The 23,303-nt window shown below is 32.9% G+C and overlaps 1 protein-coding gene across 4 annotated transcripts in view; it reads right to left on the bottom strand.

The window, feature by feature from the left end:
* The window catches only part of LOC106463955, a 43,424-nt gene that overhangs the window by 9,130 nt on the left and 10,991 nt on the right, over positions 1 to 23,303 (bottom strand). For 3 of the 4 annotated variants that reach the window (XM_022391592.1, XM_022391594.1, XM_022391595.1), the window contains 9 exons: positions 20,915 to 21,101; positions 14,048 to 14,096; positions 10,728 to 12,200; positions 10,062 to 10,259; positions 7,586 to 7,747; positions 6,540 to 6,642; positions 4,133 to 4,264; positions 3,088 to 3,174; positions 2,190 to 2,288 (listed from right to left, as the gene is read on the bottom strand). In XM_022391592.1, the coding sequence (XP_022247300.1) occupies positions 2,190 to 2,288; positions 3,088 to 3,174; positions 4,133 to 4,264; positions 6,540 to 6,642; positions 7,586 to 7,747; positions 10,062 to 10,259; positions 10,728 to 12,200; positions 14,048 to 14,096; positions 20,915 to 21,101 (2,490 nt within the window). The remainder of the gene's footprint in view (positions 1 to 2,189; positions 2,289 to 3,087; positions 3,175 to 4,132; positions 4,265 to 6,539; positions 6,643 to 7,585; positions 7,748 to 10,061; positions 10,260 to 10,727; positions 12,201 to 14,047; positions 14,097 to 20,914; positions 21,102 to 23,303) is intronic. The other variant, XM_022391593.1, reaches the window with a different exon arrangement.

Below are 23,303 nucleotides of genomic sequence, written 5' to 3'. Positions count from 1 at the left end.
GGAGCTCTAAATATCATATTTTTAGAACCTAATACAGCTTACTTAGTAAGTATGATAAATTATAGTGGATTTCTGGGGCATTGATATATAATTAATGATTTTTGTTATTTCAAAATGCATATATAAAACCTAAATTTTGTTTTACATCCTCCACATGTGAAATATGACAAGGCTTAGCAAATTATGGGAAGCTAGTACAAATATGTTCTTATAGTTTTTTAAATAATTATACTTAAACAGATGCTTATAGTTCTTTATATACTGGTTCATAAACAGGTGTTTATAGTTCTTTATATACAGGCTATTAAAATGGTGCTTATAGTTCCATATAAAATGATTTTTAAACAGGTGTTTGTATTTCTTTATATACTGGTTCTTAAACAGATGCTTATAGTTCTTTATATACTGGTTCTTAAACAGGTGTTTATAGTTCTTTATATACAGGTTCTTAAATAGGTGCTTATAGTTCTTTATATATTGGTTCTTAAACAGGTGTTTATAGTTCTTTATATACAGATTCTTAAAAAGGTGCTTATAGTTCCTTATATACTGATTTTTAAACAGGTGTTTATAGTTCTTTATATACAGGTTCTTAAACAGGTGCTTAAAGTTCTTTATATACTGGTCCTTAAACAGGTATTTATAGTTCTTTATATACTGCTTCTTAAACAGGTGTTTATAGTTCTTTATATACAGATTCTTAAACAGGTGCTTAAAGTTCTATATATTTTCTAAAAATCCTTAGTTCCTGAGAATGAAAACAAAACCATACTAAACAGTGCAAAGTTCTTTATATTTCTGATAGTAATCATGGGATATATTTATTATACTCTGATTAGTATAACAAGTAACTATTAAGATGAAAACCCATGAAACCACAACTCACCTGTAGAGTTTAAAATACATTTCTCTTTCTGTGTGTTACCATCTCAAAAATTATCTCACATAAACACAAATTTTATGACATGAACATAGCACTCTTAAAATTAATTCTTAGATATTGACACTCTTTTGGCAACTACAATGATTATAAGAAACATATCATTCCTGAAGAAAAACTACCAATGCCATAACCCAATCTCCAATAATAACACAGAACAAGATCTTTTGATAAAGGTAGGTCAGTCAGTATATTTAGAAATCTGATGCAACCATGGAAAACTTTACTCATCTTCATTAATAAAGGACAGGAATTATCAGTTGTAAGCATATTTACATAGGGAATACTTGTCAGTTCTTATACATGAGATGAGTTATTTAGCAAGCTAAATGTCTTGTGTAATGTGAGTCTTAGCTGCAACTATATACAACAGAAAATTAATCCTTTTTGTAAACCTAAAGCAAGAATACATCAACCACAACTTAATGACTAAACATATATGTTGTCTTTTCAACTGATCACAACTTAATGACTAAGCATGTATGTTATCTTTTCAACTGATCACAACTTAATGACTAAGCATGTATGTTATCTTTTCAACTGATCACAACTTAATGACTAAACATGTATGTTCTGTCTTTTCAACTAAATATTATGATACAAACTATGCATGACTGTACCAGCAATAATGTCCTGTATTGTTTTGTTATCAGACTTCATCATTTTTAACAAACTGTTATATCACAAGCAACTGATTTTAGCTTAAAAACCACATATGCTTTCATCTATTATCAGCTTTCAACAATAACTTTAATGTAGAATAATTTCAACAATACCTATACTTTCTAGTATCAACAACAATACTCAAGTTCAAATTGATATGTAAATAACACCATCTTTCTGAATCCAACATTGTAAATCTGTAAGTTAAAAGCTAGATTATTACATCATACAATATATATATATATATCATACTTTAATATAACATTAATATTAATTAGCAAAAAATGTATCAAGTGATTAACATATATTAAAACTATCTTTTGAAACATCTGTTCTTTCAGTCTAAACTTTATACGATTTCAAACATATTTTGCTCTTTCCTCCTTTCAAGTTAAAAAGCACTATAAACTGACAATACTTTGTTTACACAAAACTTAAGAACAATAACTCAACAAAGCAACTGGTTTCTAATTTTCTTGTCTACTATAGCACATATAACAGCTGAAAATAAAACTATGCCCAATTATACAATAAAAAATGTTTCTAGTGTTGGCTGAGCCACAAAGTCTCATAGTGTTCCACTTACTGTTTCACTTTATCAGGAATGCAAACACTGTCCACTGGAATTATGATGGAAAGATCTTTTAGGCTATGCACAAACTCCAGCTTCCTACTGAATTTAGAGCTGGAATTAAGAAGGTTACAAATTGTGTGATATATATAGAATAATGAACTTTTATTAGTCTGTATGAAAAAAAAAACAATTCTGAAAATTTCTTTAAAATTTTGGTGTATTTTACCGTGTAAAATCAAGTTGGATATTTTACTAAAAATTTGGCCGAACAAAAATTATGAAACATAATCGAAAAAAGCAAATAAAGAGCAATAGTAATAATTAATAAACAGTTTAACTACATTAGTTGAGTTGATTTCAGCACAACTTTCAGATTTTCAATCAGATAACAGGAAGCATGGAAACAGTAATAACTTGCAGAGTATGTGATGAACACAAAAAATGAAAAAAATGAACATGCAATATGTACCATGTTTGTCATCTTTGTGATCTGTTACCCTGATGCACTGTACTTACGATACATATTAACTACAATAGAAAGTGTAAAATTAGTCAGTTGTCACATCACTAATAATAATAAAAAAAAGGTGCAGCCACATCAGGGCCAAGTTTATCACAGTGTCAGATCTTAAGAAGTAGGATAGAGAAATGGTCCTGTTGATGTTACTGTCTTTGAAAACAACACTCTACTGTGATCCTTTATTAAGTCGGAAGCTTAAAGTATTTGAATGTTTGTTAGAACTCCACTCTAACCTACATTTTACATTTAAAGACAGCTAGATAAAGAGACCAAAGTAATACCAACTACTGTAAGGTAAAAGGTATATTAGGTTACGTTTGTCACATTTTATAGTATTTTGAATATAACATTTTTTTTCACTTAGATCAGTAAGTAAAAGGTTTTGGGTACCTGATAAATGGTTTGATCATAAGGACAAGAGCTTTTACCCAAAACGTGGGATGAACAATGTACAATCTCTTCAAATTTTTTCTCAATCTACGAGGAAGAAAAAATATATATTCCTGTAAACTTATTACAGTATAGCACTCCATGCAACTGTGAGCCAATCAATGTAATTTTATATAAAAACTTCATTATACCATAAAAACAGTACATTTGTTCAGTGTTAGCATTAGTACAAAATTTTACATCATAGGTGTATAAAAACCAAACAGTTTGGAAGCAGGCATCAGTATGATGCAATATTCTTTCATTTTATTAGAAATATACTCTATGCTAAAATTCAACATAAAATAATAAAAATTGAAGTATGTAAAAGAAATAAATCCTTCAGAACTCAATTTCACAGTAAAATCTGCTAAAATACAGAGTAATGTCACTAGGAAGATTGAAGTTAAAGAAGGACACTTGATATAATTCTCATATCATGACCATGTGAACTAGAAGTCTCTTTGTAAATAAAATTAGTCTTATTGATGGTATGACCAAACAGGTTTTTCGTGAAATACTTTTTGATAATCAACACTAGTTTTATAAACACATCTGATTCATTTTCACTTTAGTTCTTAGATTCCTAACATGAACCCTGATTTATCCTTACAATTTACCTTGAGAATTTATGTTTGCTGAAATCCTAGTAGTAATATGATTCAGATCTTTAACTGATAACAAAATATCAACTTCAACAAAGAAATCTCAGTTACTCTAGCTGTAAATAGTTATAAAGAATGTCTGAAGACTGCACAAACATTATTTGAAATATTATTCAGAAAGAATTTATTTTATTTGTTCAAATCCTAAGTATCATAAAATGTACCAATCATTATTACAAATAACTACAAATGTATTTTTAGATTAATTAAAAATAGTTGTATTAAGTATATTTTCAAAATATACAGACATATATAAACACAAAGCAGCTGTATGTTACTTTAAATAAACACACATCACTTGTCTATGAAACATGGTTCATAATACAAATCATATCACTCACTTTCTGTCAATCATATAGTAGCATCTCTTTAACCAGCCAAATGTTGGCAAGTTGTTACGCTGAGTTGCTCCATGAAGATAGATGAGAACATAGTCCTCAGCAACAAGTTCATCCAAGGTTGTTACCAAGTACCTAAACAACAACAAGGTCCATCTAAGTTTGTTACCAAGAAACTAAACAATAACAAAGTCCATCTAAGTTTGTTACCAAGTGCCTAAACAATAACAAAGTCCATCCAAGTTTGTTACCAAGTACCTAAACAATAACAAAGTCAATCTAAGTTTGTTACCAAGTACCTAAACAATAACAAAGTCCATCCAAGTTTGTTACCAAGTTCCTAAACAATAACAAAGTCCATCCAAGATTATCACCGAGCATCTGAATAATGATACAACTTTATACATGGTTGTTACCATGGATCTGAGCAATAATATATGTTTATCCAAGGGTTCTATTAAATACCTGAACAATGATACATGTTCATTCATAATTGTTATTAAGTGCCTGAAAAATTAAAATAAGTTCATTGAATATTTTTACTTAGTGCCTGAACATCAATATAAATTCATCCAAAGTCGTTATCAAGTATCTGAACTATAATACCTACAAGTTCATTCAGCATTTTACTAAGTGCTTGATTAATAATAAGAATTCTTAAAAATATTAGGTCGTCAAAAAATTAATGTTGCTTGTTTCTAGATGAAAAAATCCAAACAACTTATATATCAAAACAAAACATTTATTAAATGAAACAGTTTCTATTCTTATCAATGATGCTTTTCCATCTTACAATCAGGTTGTTAATGTTCTGATTTAAGAAATCACTTGGCTTTTAAGCATAAGACATATTGATGTCCTCTTTAACACCTTCCACATTTGCACACGTTTTCTCATTAAGATGGTGCTGCAGCGAATGAAAAAGATGGTAATCTGAATGTGCCATATCTTTCCAATTGACAAGTGAAGGGTGTTTCTGATGAAGGGCTTGATTTAAATATTCTAGCTGCTGACTATAATCTCTGCATTGACATTTCACTGTGGATTGAGGAGTTCAAAATGAATTACTCCTTTGATGTCCCACCAAATGCAAAGCTTCACTTTCTGCAGATGGAGTCCAGGTTTTTGGGTTGGAAGAGGTTTTTATCTAGGACTGAGCCATTATTTTTGGCATTTAATATTCGCATAGAGAATCCATTTTTCATCACCAATGACAATTCTGTTCAAAAATGGTTCAAGCACATCACGTGCCAGAAGAGATGAAGCAACATTCACCGTTGGAAACTACGATCATCGGAGTGTTCATGAGGCACCCAAACACCTTCTTTATGGAGTTTTCCCATATTCTTAGATGTTTACGTATTGTTTCATGAGAGACATGCAATTTCACGAGTGTGTTGCCTTGGGTTAGACTCGACAAGCATCTTCAGAACATCAATATTAATTCCAACATGTCGGCCCCTGCCATCACAGTTTTTAAGGCTAAACTCACTTGGAAGAAATTTGCTGAACCATTGTTGACACTTACAAACGTTCAAAACATTTCCATAGACTTCTTTGATATTCTTTGTGGCTACAGAGGCATTGTTCCTCTTTTTGTATTCAAACAGCATTACATGCCGAATGTGTTTCGTCATGTGTCACCACTATAATGGATTAGAATATACTAAACTTTACACATTATATAAGCTACACTAACATGACGTTTAGACGGTTCATTTAACTATTATATGTGATGTACATTTTTGGGGAGCTGGTTAATGAAAGTGTTCCAAAACGTGACATTAATTTCTTGATGACCTAACAGTATCTCTCCAACCAAAGTTCATAGGTACTGTACAGAATGTCAGGATTATAAAGTCAACCATAAACTTTAGTTCAAACTTTTATGCATATTTCAAAGGTTCTGGGTAAATAATTCTTCTTTACATTTTTGTTAGTTTGCATTAGATTAGAGAACAATCAATATCAATTAACTCACTTATAATAAGCACATTTATTAGGCTCATGAAACCTGAAAAATAACACCAAAAAACATTCAAACAATACAATGTGTTTGTATGTTATAGTAGATGCAAAGTTCTCTTTTGTATATTAGGCTCATGAAACCTGAAAAAATCTTTAAAAATATGACATGTGTTGAAAAAGATCCAAAGATCTCTTTCCTACTGAAAAGCTTCATCTTTGACGAAACTTTTTAACCTAACTTTACAATACTTTAATACCCAAAAATAAAATGAAAAAGAAACATATATAAAAGTTTTGGAATGGACCAGAAATTATATGTACATACTGTGAATCTAATTCATAAACAAGCTTCATCTGTAAAATGAATAACAAAATAAATAACTGTGTGTTAGTCAGGTTCCTGCAATTTATAACTGAGGTAAAACATTGATCCTGAACTTACATAAACAAGTTGTCCATTACATAGCTGTAATCCTGCCGACTATGGTCTGGAAGGTAGCAAGCACTAAATACAATGATAGCATTTCTGGAGGGCCCAAAATACCCTATTGTAAGAAAGAAGAAGAGGTGTAAAACAATTACTGTAAGCAAGAAACTCCTATATATTAAACTAACCTGGAAAATATGAATACTTTAGCCAGACTACTCATTCCCACATTTTGAAATTCTTTAAATTATATATATATATATATATTTAATTTTTTACAGCATATAAAATCTGAAATCAAGAATTTCATCCCACATGTAAATATCATCGTTCACAAACACAGAAAGCTAAAATCATCTATTTTTGACCAAATTTTACACATGGGCTTTAAGAAAACAATGGGCAAAGCAACAGCCCATAATAGCCTAAATGTTTTAAAATATGAACTAAACTTTCCTTCTCAACAACTTTAGAATGAAAAACATTGATAAAACAAACTCTGAAGTTCCATGTTTACTCTTAGACAATATAAACCATAAGGTTCTGTAGGTATTAATACACAAAAAAATAATTAGTAATTTAAAACTACCTTAGCATTTATAAAGAAATCTTGGAAATTAAGAGCAATATGAAAGTGATATTTAAGAATGACAGAATATTTCATAAAGAGTACTTATAAAAGAAATGTTCAGGCTGGACTAAACATTACTAACTACAATCTGGTTTATACATTATTAGATACAATTTGGACTACACATTATTAGCTGTAGAATTGAAAACACATTATTAGCTACAATCTGAATTACAGATTACTCGTTACAGTCTGGACTACACATTACTAGCTACAGTCTAGACTAAATATTATCAGCTAGTGTGTGAACTACACATCACCAGATAAAGCCTGGAGTAAACATTACTAGCTATAATCTGGACTAAACATTGACAGCTACAGTCTCTATTACATATAACTAACTAAAGCTCCATTTCATAAGCTGAAATTTAGGCACACGGAAGTTGGTAAATTTCTGTGACATGAAGAGTTCATCATTATGAATATTTACCTCCATGAGATAAAACATTCTTGTAAGGTTGTATAACTTTCATGTCAATCTTCTTCTCAATGCCACCTATCCAACAGCTACGCCATCGCCGTTCCTCTTCAAGCTCCTCTGCAGCAGAAATTTCAGGAATTGGATCTATAATTTTAGTTTCTTTTTCTTCATCTAAACAATAATAAAAAAATATCAGCATGAATGGTATACATTTTTTAGAAGTATGATTGCATATAAGTTCAAATTGAAAGATGATTCAGTGACCAATTTAGCCATGTGCTAATAATTTTTATTTTTCTTGGAACTTGAAATAAATTAGTCTTTTTTAGAAATAGACCAAAGAACAGAAAATACAATAAATATTATTTCAATAACAAGAAAATATTTAATGAGTATAATGTAAAAACCAAAGAAAAAAATAATGTCCCTGAATTAGTCCAAAGGTAGTGATAATTTATGTTAAATATTCAAAAATAATATTAATATTTCATAGTTTTGAAGTGTAGTTCAAGTCAAATGCATATTTAACCAGAAACTGTTAAATTGAGCTGATAGATTAATTGGACTTATCTGACTCGACAACAAGCAGATTTACCCCACAGCGTCACAAAACTTTTTTTCATAGTGCGACAATCGGGATACTCACACATCCTTGAATTTCCCACCTTAATACTGTGTGTGCATATATCACCAAGCAAAAGCAGAACTAGTGGATTTTGATATTGAAAAAGCACTAAAAAAGGTTGATTTATAAAATTCATTTGTTAGTGGATAATTGACACTTTTCAAGAAACCACCTGAAATTTAATTATGCACTCAATGGGTTAAATCCTCTGAATGGTAATGAGTTAGTAGTTTTTTCTGGAAAATAATTTATATTTCTTGATGACATGTGAAAAAATTAAGTTGTACAATATGCTATCAGATAAAAAAAAATACACATTTAAAATCAAAACATAAATTATCAAATTTTCTTTATAATCTAACACTAAATATGGTGAAATTTGCCCATAATCTCATTATCAGACCATATGCTACATTTAACAACAACTATAATCATTGTATTTATTATTATGATGCATATCATGATACATATTCTACTGGGATTTATATAATGTAATATAACCATCTTCAAATTAATGCCTGCCTCGAAAAATGTTAACCCTATCCAATCGTGCTCGGACAATTTGACTGACATTGTAACCACCATAAAACAAAACTATACATAAAATCTGAATGTACTAAATATAAATTCAATAAATTTGGTAAGCTTTTAGCATAAATTACAAATTTATTGTACATAAAAAAAAAAAAGTCTTTAATAAAGTATTTTTATTGAAGATTTGTCTGTGAACTTATGATGCCTTTAGTGATCAATTTGATTTTCATGTTAAGAATAAGAAAAAATTCTTTCATCTTAAAGTTTTCCTATCTAATTTGCATAACACTTACAATCCCTTGAATAAATATCAAAAATATTCTGTCCTAACATTAACTGCAGTTAAAGTATTAATGTGCAGTGAAATAAAAATTTGAAAATGATGGTTACTTTTTTTCTTCTTCTTCTCTGAATTCATCATTTGTTGTTACATCTTCAATATACGATTATCACAATTTCAACTGTCAGCCTTTTCGTATCAATTTTAATTTTATGGTTTTAATGCTGGCTTGTATCTTATGAGCATTTTATTTTTCCTTGAATGCCAACATAACAAAAATGAATCAAATTACCGTACACTTACGCACTACACGGGAAAAAACTGTGCACTCGATTGCATATTGAAATAAGCCTTCTCTAAGTTTTTCTCCAAACAAAATTTGTCTCTCTTTCACATATGCATTTCAGAATGAAGGAATATTTCAGTCACCAGAACTGAATGTCCTAAATTACTATCATTTAATTGGCTTTCTAACTAAGCTATAAATAGGGTAAAAATTTCTGTTAGTGCTATGAACAACCACTCTGTTAACACACACACACACCAATTACTTTCGACTAACATCTATTGCAAACAAATTCAAAAGGAATGCTGCAAGCATGAAATAAAAAAATTAAACTCTACATTTGTTATAAATATGTGCGTCAAATAAAACCATGTTTTTGAAAGTTTAAGATTGATGGGAAGAACTTCTGTTGGAAAATCTATTGGTATCTCAAGCAAATGGAAAAGTTGTGAAAATTGTCCATTTGTCCTTTTCATTATTTATAGTTTGTTTATAGATACTGTAGAAGCTATAGTAATGAAGTTATACAAACTAAAATGGAAAAACAAGAATGCACACATCATGTGACAAGAATCAACTAATCAAGTTTTGAATGTAACTCTGTAAAATGTAGCAACTTGCAATAGACTGACACCTGTGCTGAAAGTGTTAAAATACAAATCTAATTTTATTTTTATTGAAAGGACAGCAAGACTGTAATATAACAAATGAATATCTGGTAACATCTTTATGAATAAAATTCAGCATGTATATACATTACCTTCGAATATATTTTCATCCAAGTCATCAGGTGTTTCAAGGTCATCCACTGGGGACATTGGATCAATGTCACTCTTATTACTGGTGGATGAAAAACTCTTCTGGTCCTCATCATTCCCAGCTATAAGGTCCAGGTAACGGAATGCAATTTTTTTCCTTTTGAAGGTGTTATCATCAAATGTCAAGCTTGATGGTCGATCTGAAAGTACAAAATCTTGTCCATTTTGTCAGGCAATCATAAGTACTGCACACAGTGGGGAAAACAGTTTTAACATAACATGGTAAATGTTTATAATTATTTATTCATTGTTTATGTCTTATAGAAGTTGATGATCATGTACTTTTATTTTAAATTTGTATACACTGTAAATACACAGATGTTTGGAAGTTTTCTGCATGAAATAACATAAACTACAAAGTATCATTTCTCCACTGTCAACATCTTTACAGTAAATAAATAAATAGCCTAATCTGCTTTAAACACAGTGCATGTTTAATAGGTGTTAAATGCATGCTTTATGAGCATGTTAGTTAAATTATCCCTCTCACATAATACTGTTCCAAAAGAGTAAAGAAGTAAACACAAAAATACCAAGGAACTTGACTGAAAGAAATCCACCACCACCATTACAGACAAAAGTCTTAATTCCTGTGGAACTCAACAAACCTGACTGTCCTGTTCCATGATAGGTGTCTGCTTCTTCACAATGACCACTCTCTTTCAAACTTGTGCTACTACCAGTTATTCTTTCTTCAGCATCATTACCAGCTTCTAAGTTAGAGTTCAGCCCACTTTTAAATCCTTCTTCTCCAGAACTACATCTATAATTATCTTTCACATTTTCTTCTTCACATAAATTCAAACCTGTATTAGCTTCATTTGCATCTTTAGAACCTGCATTGTAGGTTTCATTATTTGCATTTGAGGTCACTAGTGAAGAAGTTATACTTCCATCAGGATTGACAATGGTTACTTTAGAACTGTGGTGCTTTCTTTCTTTCATAGCATTTTCTTCCAGTAGACCAACCTTCAGAACAAGAGATGTTTTTGGAACTTTATTCTTACTATAGTAGTTTACTGGAAGAGGACTATCTTCTTCATTATATTTACTATTATTCTCCTCTTTAAAGAACTGGTACTTATCTGTTGAAGACGAAGTGTCTTTTTTTAAGGAACCTTGTTCACTGGAAGATTGAATAGAATTATCTCTTTCTGATAAATCTTTTAAAGAAAAATGTTTATCTTTGATCAAATTTTGGCAATCAGGTATTTCATCTGGAGGAAAAACAGGGTTATTTTTGTCATTAACAAAACACGTTTCTTTTGAAACTTCCATATTTTCTAATCCAACATTTAAATTAACATTCTTAACTTCAGTTGTATCTTGAACTACAGCATTGTTTAATTCTTCACCACTGGATTTTTCATTGAAATTTCCAGAAATCATCTCAGAATGGGCCAAAGAGAGAACCTCAAATACTTCATCCTTAATAAATTTACAATAAACACTGGTGTGTGACAGAATCTCTTCAATTTCCACTGGGCTGAGAATATCTTGTAAGCGGCCACTTAACGTATAAATATCCTTGATTCGTTCTTGATCAAAACATGTTTTTAGTTTCTGTAAAAGACACACATCTGGGGCTTCATCTCCAGGTATTCCTTCTGATACAAGGCTATCAAAGGTTTCTTCACTAATAGTGAAAACATCATATGGACTTGTGGATTTTATTCTGTTACAAATTGGATCCTCACACAGTGGTGTAGAAGAAGTTGGGTTTTGATGGTGATTATGGACCATTTCTGGCACAAAAGGTGAGTCAAAAGACAGTCCTGAAATCTCTGTAGACAAGCTTTGATCCAAGCCCAGCGTGTCATTGGAAAAACTCTGATCTGTTGATGGCATGTCACTTATACTGGGAAACATGTCAAAAGCCTCAGACTGGGAATTAATATGGCGAGGTTGCATTTCTTTGGAACCAAAAAAGTTTAGACTACCTGGTCCAGAATCCTTATGTTCTATACTGTAGGGAGGTGTACTTATGTGTGATGTCATTAAATTATCTTCAAAGTATTCCTCTGTGTTCAGTGAAAATCCCTCACAATAGGTACTATCCTCAGTCATAAGTGAAGAGTCTTCTGAAAAACAGTAGCATGCAGTATAGAACATACTAAATAAAATCACGGCAAAAGTTTCAACATGCATAACATAAAGAATTAAATTAAAGAGCAGTGTGCATATCAACAAAGAACACTTCAAATACAGACTAACATGCATAAAAACATCAAATAATCAAATCGGAGCTAAAAATGTGGAAACCAACAAAATAATTATATAGAAATTTAACATGCACAACAACAAAAATAAAACATTTTACCAACACTCAACATGTACAACACAAAAAATATTCATATAAGCCACTTAAGAAATCTGAGCTTTCACAGAAATAAAAGAAGTGAAATAAAAACTGTCCTACACAGCAGATGAATTTGCAAATCTCAAAAGATAAGAAATTTGTTTTATGCAAAATTTATATATATATGAGCAGTAATGAATCCAAATTTTTTAGATACAAGATGATCTAACAATAACATGCATTATATAGATCAATTAGTCTAAGAATGGTATGTATTTTACACATCAGATAATCCTTCAATAACATACATTGTATACATAAGATAATCATTGAATAACATGTAATGTATACATTTTAGGGATTTTTCTGCTATTTTTAAACCAGTGCCTTCTAAATTGGGAATTTTTACATCATTCCACTGATAATTGAAAAATCTGGTAGAAATAAAACAAAGCTGAAAGCAGAAGAACACAGTTATGGTTCACTGCTTGTAATTATAATCACAATTTTTGTCTTTTCTATCAATGAGCACAACAGAAAACTTACTTAAGTTTGTATTGTTCTATGCTTTATCCAATTGTTCATATATGTTTATTTAGCTTGTAAAAGTACATCATCTGAATGATGCTTGCTCTCAACATGTTTTCTTAGCTTTAGCACCAGTTCCTAAAAACGATGTTATTAAACAATCCAAAGTATGTTCTAAGTCTTATACACATTCCATTGGAATCAAGAATCATTCTGTTCATTTTGAAAGAGTGTGAAATGCCTTGCATTGTCTAGTTTGATGGACTGTTAACTGGCGTACCTATACTACTTAAAGCTTGTGGAACTTGTAGAAGTATTGAGTCTGACATGCAGATCAACATGGTATTGACAGACCCAGTTATCGAGTCAGTATTATCATTGATAACATTACAATTGCCACTTCAATCATTTTGTTATTTGGTTTAAACTGAAACCTAATTCTAAAAACTAAGTAACACTTTTGTTTCTTTCATATCTTATTTGTGTTATACTTACTGTTGTGAGAAATTTTTTACTACATACTTCGTATGCTGTAAAACATTCTACTCTCACAAACACCACTCAACTTGTATATTATGTAAAATGTAATACTGGTAGAAATGTATAAAATGAAAAAGTTTCTTACCGTTACAAGCATTATACATATATGTACTAGATAATCTAAGAATAATAAGCACCGTGCATACATACATATGCAAACATGCACCACAAACACACAGTCCTCAAATATATATAAAATAAATTTTCCAAGTCAACTAATGCACTTTGTCCTAATTCAGTTATTAGTATTGTATTGCATTAATAGTATTGTATATTTCAACTAAATAAAGTATACCTCTGTCCCAGTAAGTAGTGAGAGAAAAGACATTAGACATTCAAAGAAATATCATTGTTGAAGAAAAAATAAGTATCAATTTTTTTTAGGAGCTAAATACAAGTTATTGTGAAACCTTCACAAAATGTTATCAGTAAACAACAAGAATAATAAAATCATACATATTGTAGTTGAAAAGAAATACATATTTTAGCAATGTTAGTGAATCAATTAACAGACACTATTGAAAAGTAAGTAAGTGTTTAAATATTTAAATTCAACACTACCGTTTCTGGAGTTTTCTGACCCTAACATCTTTACCTCCTCCTCATCATCCTGTGAAGAAATATTTATTACAAATTTACTATGCTGAGAGTTACAAAAACTCTGTTTAAAAAGTAAAGTTTCTCAATTTTATTTGTAGGTATGGTAAGTTTAGTAGATTGATTTTTACAGTAACAAATATGGGTGTCTACAGCATTTCTTATTTCTTACAATACATTTCACCCAAAGAAAAACAAAGTTTTAAACTTGAAAATATTTTATTTATGACTTTAACTGTTTCCTTGATATTAACCATTATAAGTCAAATAGAGCTGGTATAAGCACATGAAAAATGTTAGTTAAATGAAAACATCTTGAAAATTTTAGAATACAAAAAGTCACAAAATAAATTAACACAGATAATAAAATAAAACCTAGTTATTCATAAATGCAGTTTGTATAATAAAAAACCTAAAAGATGAGATTACTGGTTTAGAACCAATACTAGGTATCATTTTAGGTCCAATTTTTTGTTTTATTCACTAACATTTGTTTAGACTTGCATGGGTGAATTAACAATAATTATTATAAGAAATAAATACAACGTGTGATTCCAGTGAGTCGAAAATGTCAAAAGTGACAAAGAGCCTTAACTATTAGCCAACACAATGACATCAAGAAAAACTTAAGTTTTAGATTTATGGTATTAGAATTACTTAAGGAAACAGGGAATACAATGCAAATACTATGGAATTTCTACCCTTCTACAGTATGGAAATGAGTACTGTGACATAACAATACTTTACACTGTGTTTATCCAACAAACTAGACAGCACTATAAAAGCATAATGCCTACAAAAGTACAAGCACTCCTACTATTCCCAGCAGTACTGTGGCAAGTGAACTCATGGCTCTCAGACAGATATCCCACATAGCATATATGTTAACATTTTCTTAAATCGAAAATGTATTTCCAACAATACTTATCTCCACTCACAATTATAGCTATTATTCGATTGCTAAGGTTTTGTCCTTTGCCCATCTAAGCATTGGTCTGATTTTTTCTTGCTTGCTCTAGTCTTTTATATCCCACTCAATTGGTCTTGGCGATATTTGTCTCGTGATACTCTCCATCTACGTCAATGCACCCTCTATCTTGGTACTGTATAAAAGCACCTCATTCAGATAAGGTTATCACTTTTTTGAGACTGACTCCATCCTAGTCTCTAACACTGGCTCTTAGTGGAGAGGAAGGATGGGAGAAAGCGAGGTGAGGTAAGTATTATTAGAAATAACTTTTCAAATTAAGAAAATGCTAACTTCCAAAACATACCTCCACTTACACTACAGGTAGAATTGCACATTGAGGGCATTATCCATACAGAAAGTGTCTGCACACATCATGGATGTGTCAATAGAAGATTAGCACCCCAGTGGGGAAACCCCACTACATCCAAACAGGTATGATCTTCACCCAGAACTTAATTCATTTAATGTGGTGGAATTTTACATGATTTATCATGACTACTGGTCAGGCCCCAACCGGATAGCTGAAGTTCCACTGCTTGGGATTGGAATTATAGGGCCATGGTCCCTATATCCCACATTGGTGACTAGGGGAATTGGACCTCAATATATATATATATACTTATTAGTGGATCTTAGTCTATAGTCATAGAGTGATGAATTCCAAGCTACTAGAATCATGATGAGAAGGTAAGCAACACCGAAATGGACAAACCTTCTCCTCAACCTGAAGAAGACCAAAAGGCAACACCCCAGGCTTGGAATGAGGGGATCTTGTATGCTTTACTCAACCGGTGGAAACAGAACTTATCCAGTCTGGAATTACGAACACTCATCCTCACTCCCCAACCGTGTGGACATGGTAAATTCCTCCTGTCCCTGGAATTATGGGGAGGATGTGGAACAAACTGTGCTCAATCAAGGAACCAGGATGGGAACACACTGCATTCAGAATTACAAGGAAACAATGGACCCTCTTCTATGAACAATGTACTGAACCAATATTGATAAAAAAAAAGGGACATGCTAAACCCAACCTGATAGTCGAGTGTCAAATCTGAACCAGTATTACAAGTAGGCTCCTGCTTCTCCTACTAACATCTGGGAAAAACATCCAGGGACCCGAGTAGGAGGGCCCACAACTTTGCCCACTTCTCCATGAGTGGAGGAAATTCACTCTAACACACTGGAAGAAAAGCCTCTGTCCACCACCCCAGTGACTGGAAACCAGGTATGGTAAGGACTCCTTGGCTCCACTAGTAGAACCTGAGGGGGTAATGCACATTGTGAAGTCCTGAGAAACAGTGCTCTGGAAACAGTGCAATAGGTGAACCACGTTCTCTAAATATTTAAAAGCAAACTGACCCCAATTTATTCAATCCAATGATTGGTAGAGATGGGCAGGATCCCCTTATGCTTTACTCATGATAGTCCATGAGTCAGCCTCTAGGTGGTCTTATGGAACACCTCATTTCTTGAGAGCCTGTTGCAACCTGTATAAAGTATATTGAATTAGTGGTTGCTAGTGTGGAATTGGTTTGATCAAAACACACCTGCTTGGGCAACACTTGCTACAGAATATGATCCAACAAAAATGAGGTAAAGGACCCAGAAAAGTAAAGAAGAGCCAAGCGTAGCAATGAAAATACTCATCCCTCTGTATAATCTAGTGTAAGTGGTTAAGATAGCTACAGGGGGTAATACAAAACCCTCAGATGGAGATAGTGCCAGATAATGCAAATGATGTGAGATAAAAGTATTGGGGGAAGTCCAGATACTGGTCCATACAATGTCCTCCAGCAGGAAATTCAACCAGGCCACTAAGAACATAGATTCTGAGTCCAGAATAAGCAATATGGATCAATTTCGTACCCACCTTGTCAATGTACCCGGGAATAAATTCTGGGAAACTGAATGATTCCATTGAATAAAAAGTCATGGTCTAGCATCTCTAAAGGCATTAGTGCAGGCAACTAAACCTTCAAGACCCTCACTGGACATAACAATGATCAAAATCTGATTAGTCATAGAAGTGAGAAATAGTGATCAGATGAATCGGTGAAAAGGATGTATGTAGAAAGATAAGGCGTCCTGTGGACAATCTGTGCAAACCACTCTGATTGGCGATATCTGTAGGTTAATAGCAACAAAAAATGAACCTTCAGGTAAAGGTGATACATGGCATATGAGACTAAGATCACAAACAGGTGTTGAGAAATGGGCATGTAATGTAACTTTAATATACCAGTTAAGTAAGTGGAATAGTCGTTTGGAACAAAAGACCCAAAGCAACTTGAGGAATCCAGAGAGCACTGGGGACTTGAAGAATTTTTGTCTTGAGTATCAAACATTAGTCAATAAGGCTGTCTTATAAGGGCAATTGTGGACGATGCAAACCCTTGCCAAAGAGCCAGGTCAAAAAAAAAAAAAAGAGTTATCTTTGGAACTTCTGATCAAAGTGGGTTCAACCTCCTCTCAATACACCATTGCTGATATGGTTGTCATTTCCATTGATAAATGCCCATCCCGGGACTATGTAAAGACTGAGACAGATATATGGCAACCTTAGAAATTAAACCCCAATGCCATGTGAAGTTTGAGTTATTGGATAGCCAGATGTACCATGTCAGATCATGGCTGCCTCCACAGATATGGCCAAAGAGGTCACTCCTGAAGGTACTGCAAAAGCAGAAACCATGGTGTAGCTGCCAATCTGGTGCTATCAACAGGATCTGACAATGGGTTGGAACAAATCATAGTTAGTACCTTGGGTACCATATGCCAAAGCCCAAAGGAGAGGTACTGGAGACCAAGTTGCCAGTAGTTGGTTGTTCCAATGATCAGCCAACCCACCAATCATCAGTGCTTCAAAATGAGAACAAATCCAACAGAACTTTGCAATGCAGCATCTATTCTGTTGGGAGAATCTGTTTGGGTTAAAACAATTGTTAAAACAATTGATTTGATACCATAGTCATCACCCGTGGAACTAGGAAAGCTAGTAGGGTGATATGATAGAAGTGGTCCCAAGAAAGGAGATTAAATATTCAAAAACAAGGAGCCCTGGATGGGAAATGCAAGACACCAATGAGGAATTGTCAGAGTGAAGCCGGATGATTTTCCTCATAATTAGCCCAAACCATGATGCCTCGCCTTTTGAAGAACAAGAAGGACTACAAGATTGTGTATGGAAGCTTCATCATCCATCTGTAGACCCTAGAATTTCTTACTGTTGGGAAATGCACCCCATCCCTGAAGTGAGGCATTTGTGAAGAGATGGATCACTGGATGAGGTGGCAGCAGAGGAACCCAATCGTAGTAGTGTCCTAACTTAACAACCCCTTGAGATTGAAGAATGATCCAGAATAAGGAAACTGGGGAATCCGGTGAATCAATGTTTATGATCCCTTGGTTGCCTAAAGACCATTGAAAGGATTTCTTGTGCATTCCAAAGACATGAGGGATTCGAGTGATGCCCACATTCCCAATGAGAAAGAATCATCTGGGTAGTGGGAGAAGGAGAAGTGAGAAAGAGTCAGGCTTCCTGTTCCATAGCTTGGAGCCAAATGAGATATGTAATGGAAAAAAGTACACTCAGACTGACAACATACTGAGTTGGAGCAAGAATAGATGTCTCAGTTCTAAGAATAAAGCCTGCCTTGGTTCTTTCTTAAAGTAGAATCCAGGTGTGATGTTCTGACAATTGATGAGATGGTGCCAGCAGTAACCAGTCATCCATGGAATAGCATGTACACATGGTTAGGGAATGGAGTTGACAAGAAAAAGCTTGTATGATTTTGCAGAACTCATGTGGTGCCGATGCTAGTTTGAAGGTAAAAACCCTGAACTGCAGTATCTGACCCTTTGCACAAAAACATTAATAGTGGAGGCATACCACCACTATGGCAATGTATTGGTAGGAGCTGACTACAAATAACTTGGATATCCACAATCCTAGTAAAAAATGCCAACTCAAATTGAGGAATGATTCACTTGTGAACCTTGGAGAATCTAGGCATTGATATAGATGAGAAAGAGCGATGACTGGGCACCAATCTTAGGCCCAACAACAGATGGGAATAAAACCCTGGAAGAACTAGCACAATGCTCTCTCTACCCCCAGACCAACCAAACTATGATAGCCATAGAACTAAGTTCCAAAATATGAGAATATGTGGGAGACAGAAACCCTACAGGTTGAGTGGGTAGTGGTTGCAAAGATGAGAACAGAATGACTAATCCTGACTCAAGGACCTGTAGTGCCCATGGATCCATGGTTAAGGTTACCACACATCCAGAAATTCTCAGATCCAAAGCCCCCACAGACCCCAAAGGCATACAATAATCCCCTTTAGAAGCCGATGAAAGTCAAGGCTCCAATGATAACAGGGATGAATGTAGAAGCCAACAATCAGACTAATGTGCATGCTAACAATGGTTTCAGCTTGTCATCAAGGAAGCTGGTGATCCTGAGAGTCTTCCAACAAAGTTTAATGTTAGGAAAACAACATGGATTTTAGAGTTGCAAGTCTATAGACTTACCTCTGTCTTAAAACCTCTAATTTCAAGGAGCAGATGTATTATTTAAGAGTTGCAATATGCTTCAACATGGCGGTGGTAGAGTTAATCATGTAGTTCCAACAACCGTGGTGCATAAGGCACGGTTTTCCCTTCAAGTACCTGAGCAGTAACCTCACTGCATGAACCACAATGTCTGTAGATGGAGAGAAAACTAAATTTTTGCTCCCAGACCTTTCATCCATCAAGTAAGGTGCAGGCTCAACATCACACTCTCAATGAACCAACTGAAGAAAATAAATCAGAGGCAGATTATCCTTTTTTCAGATTATATTGTTCGAGAACCAGTCCTGGTTGGTTATTTTAGAGCAAAGCCACATGAGGCTACTCGTTGTGTCTACCACAGGGAATCAAACCACAGACCTCAGTGTTGCAAGTCTGCAAGCTTATCACTGTCCCACGGGAGGACTGAGAAGCCAACAGAAAAAAAAGGTGCAAGAAAAAGATTATGTGCCGCTAGATATCAGAGGTGGAATAGGAGAGATCTGATTGGCCTCTGTGCCGGAAATAATAATCTGGGAATTCACACTGTAAATCAACTTGCCAACTGAAAAAAAAAGTTTATTTTTTATGAAAATCAACTAGGTAACACAGAGAACACTTAAAGTATTTCTGAACGATCGTAGCACTGAGAAACCCATTAGTGACGCTTTGTCAAGAACAAGGGAGGTAACTCTAAAGAAAATATATGAATCTATTGCTGTTGATAATAAATAGCTGGGTCTATGCTCTTTATGTAATACATGACAAATGAGTAGAAATCTCAGCAAGTTATGTGGCTGTAAGGACAGGTTTAACTCCAGTGAAAATGGTAACCTGATGAAGGGCTGTTGCCTGAAATGTTGTTTCTTGTTTTATTATTAAAATTATTTTAATTTGGTGAGTTTTTCACCATTACTTTATATTAAGAAAAGAAAGTCAACATCACTATTCATTAGTGAGAGGGCAGAATTAAATGTCATGAAAGATAATTATATGTGCAGTTAATAATAAATCATCAAATCTTGCAAAATTATCTTCTTATTTCATCAATATTTTGTGTTCCAAACAATATGTTTGTAAGCTGCTCGTTCAGCAGCTGCATAAGCAAACTTATAATCTAATTAATACATTATTTTAAACTTTTATTTTATTGATAAATAACATCTATTACCCAGTACAGACATATCATAAATCTTCTAAAAAAAAATTTTCAAAAATGCCAAGAAATTTTTTACTTCTTAATTGCATCATTTTTCAATTGGAAAACTAAAACTGCAAATAAAAATCAAGCAAAGTCAAATTACCATATTATCCATACTCTCTTTAAACTTCTCTTTGACCAGGTTCAGATGTTGGGGGCTGTCAGGAAATTCCACAGTTTCTGAAGGGTAGATATATGGATGGATATCAAAATCATTTTTCTTATCCTTACTAATGGCAATTTTTGCATTATTTGAATCCTTTTCTCCCAGTTTTTCTTTTTCTGTACCTCTGAAAGAACACACAGTTTTATCAAATCAATGATAATTCTCCCTGAATGAACAAACTATTATCAAATCAATAATAATTCTCCCTGAATGAATAAACTCTTACAGATCTATCACAATTCTTTGACAGAACAAACTCTTACAGATCTATCACAATTCTTTGATAGAACAAACTCTTACTGATCTATCACAATTCTTTGATAGAACAAACATTTACCAGATCTATCACAATTCTTTGATAGAACAAACTCTTACAGATCTATCACAATTCAATAAGATAGAACAAACTCTTACAGATCTATCACAATTCAATAAGATAGAACAAACTCTTACAGATCTATCACAATTCAATAAGAGAGCAAACTCTTACTAGATATATCATTATTTTATAAGAAATATTTAACAGACACAATTAAGACAAATGTATTACTAAAACCACAAATAAAGGACACCTATATATAACATTACAATTCATATGTACTACTACACCAACCCAAAACCAAAAAAGAAAAAGACTATTTTATAAGAAACTATAGAAATCATCAAAGCTAACGATCTCTCATTAAGCCACGATAATGGTCCCAGCAACATAAACCGTATTTGGCAAGCTCTATTCACTACCCACACAATCACTGAGACTTGACCTTTAACTGTATCTGGTCACCTGCTGACATTATTTCTGCCTTACTTAATCCTTTTGTCTTCATAACGTTATATAAACTGTCAATAGCTTAGTATTAATCATATCTGAACAAGATAGGCCAGTGTTTTGTCGAAACATGTAGTATGTTTCACCGTGAATCAAAATTTTTCCTTATACTTATAATTCATTATATGCCTACCTATTGATGAACTCCCAAGAAGAAACTCAATAAATTTAAATCTAATAAATTTGAAATAAATGAACCTGTAGAATAGTTTAAAAAATTCATTAAAACCTTGTGATAGGTGAAGCACTCTATGGGTTTGTACACTTTGAATGTAAAACATTCTTCAATACATTGCCCTTGTATTTAATACTGATAACAACGTGAAATCTTAGCTGGCTACGGTTGATACATATGCAGTATGGAATGAAATGTCCTCCAACTGTAAATATCAGTGGTAACAAAGTGAGGCGTTACCTTGTTACATTGATAATTCTGATGAATTAAGAAAAGGGGAATGAATTAAGCTACCATTGTAATTATCAGTGGTAACAAAGTGAGGCTTTACCTTGCTACATTGATCCTCCTGATGAATTAAGAAAAGGGGAATGAATTAAGCTCCCACTGTAATTATCAGTGGTAACAAAGTGAGGCTTTACCTTGCTACATTGATCCTCCTGATGAATTAAGAAAAGGGGAATGAATTAAGCTACCATTGTAATTATCAGTGGTAACAAAGTGAGGCGTTACCTTGCTACATTGATAATTCTTATGAATTAAGCTCCCACTGTAATTATCAGTGATAACAAAGTGAGGCGTTACCTTGCTACATTGATAATTCTGATTAATTAAGAAAACAGGAATGAATTAAGCTCCCATTGTAATTATCAGTGGTAACAAAGTGAGGCATTACCTTACTACATTGATACATCTGATGAATTAAGGAAACAGGAATGAATTAAGGTTCCATTGTAAATATCAGTGTTATTTGGTTACATTGATGTATTAAGGAAAGACAGGAATTAACTATACTGTTGGAAATCCTTAAACAAAAGTAGATTTAGGTTAAAGATCAAACATAATACACATTTTTATATGATATGTAGATCTCTCATTATTTACAGATTTTAAGTACAACCACAGTTTAATTATCTACAGAGACAATTCTGTAATACACAGCTAAGTGATTGACGAATATAAAACTAAACTTTTTCAGCATAAAATTTGAGATAGAAGAAAATAACCATAATTCTTAATTTTGTACATTGTGTGAATTAAAAATATCTAGAAGTATTTACTGACCCTTAGCAGTATCTGAATCATCTGGGGAAAGTCTTATATGAATTAAAAATATCTATAAATATTTACCGGTCCTTAGCAGTATCTGAATCATCTGGGGAAAGTCTTCCATGAATTAAAAATATCTATAAATATTTACCGGTCCTTAGCAGTATCTGAATCATCTGGGGAAAGTCTTCCATGAATTAAAAATATCTATAAATATTTACCGGTCCTTAGTCAGTATCTGAATCATCTGGGGAAAGTCTCCCATGTATGAT

This window comes from Limulus polyphemus, unplaced genomic scaffold, assembly GCF_000517525.1.
Source record: "Limulus polyphemus unplaced genomic scaffold, Limulus_polyphemus-2.1.2 Scaffold1529, whole genome shotgun sequence".
In the NCBI taxonomy this organism is placed as follows: Eukaryota; Metazoa; Arthropoda; class Merostomata; order Xiphosura; family Limulidae; genus Limulus; species Limulus polyphemus.
The sequence above is the reverse complement of the archived record's forward strand: the minus strand, read 5'-3'. Positions and strand labels throughout refer to the sequence as shown.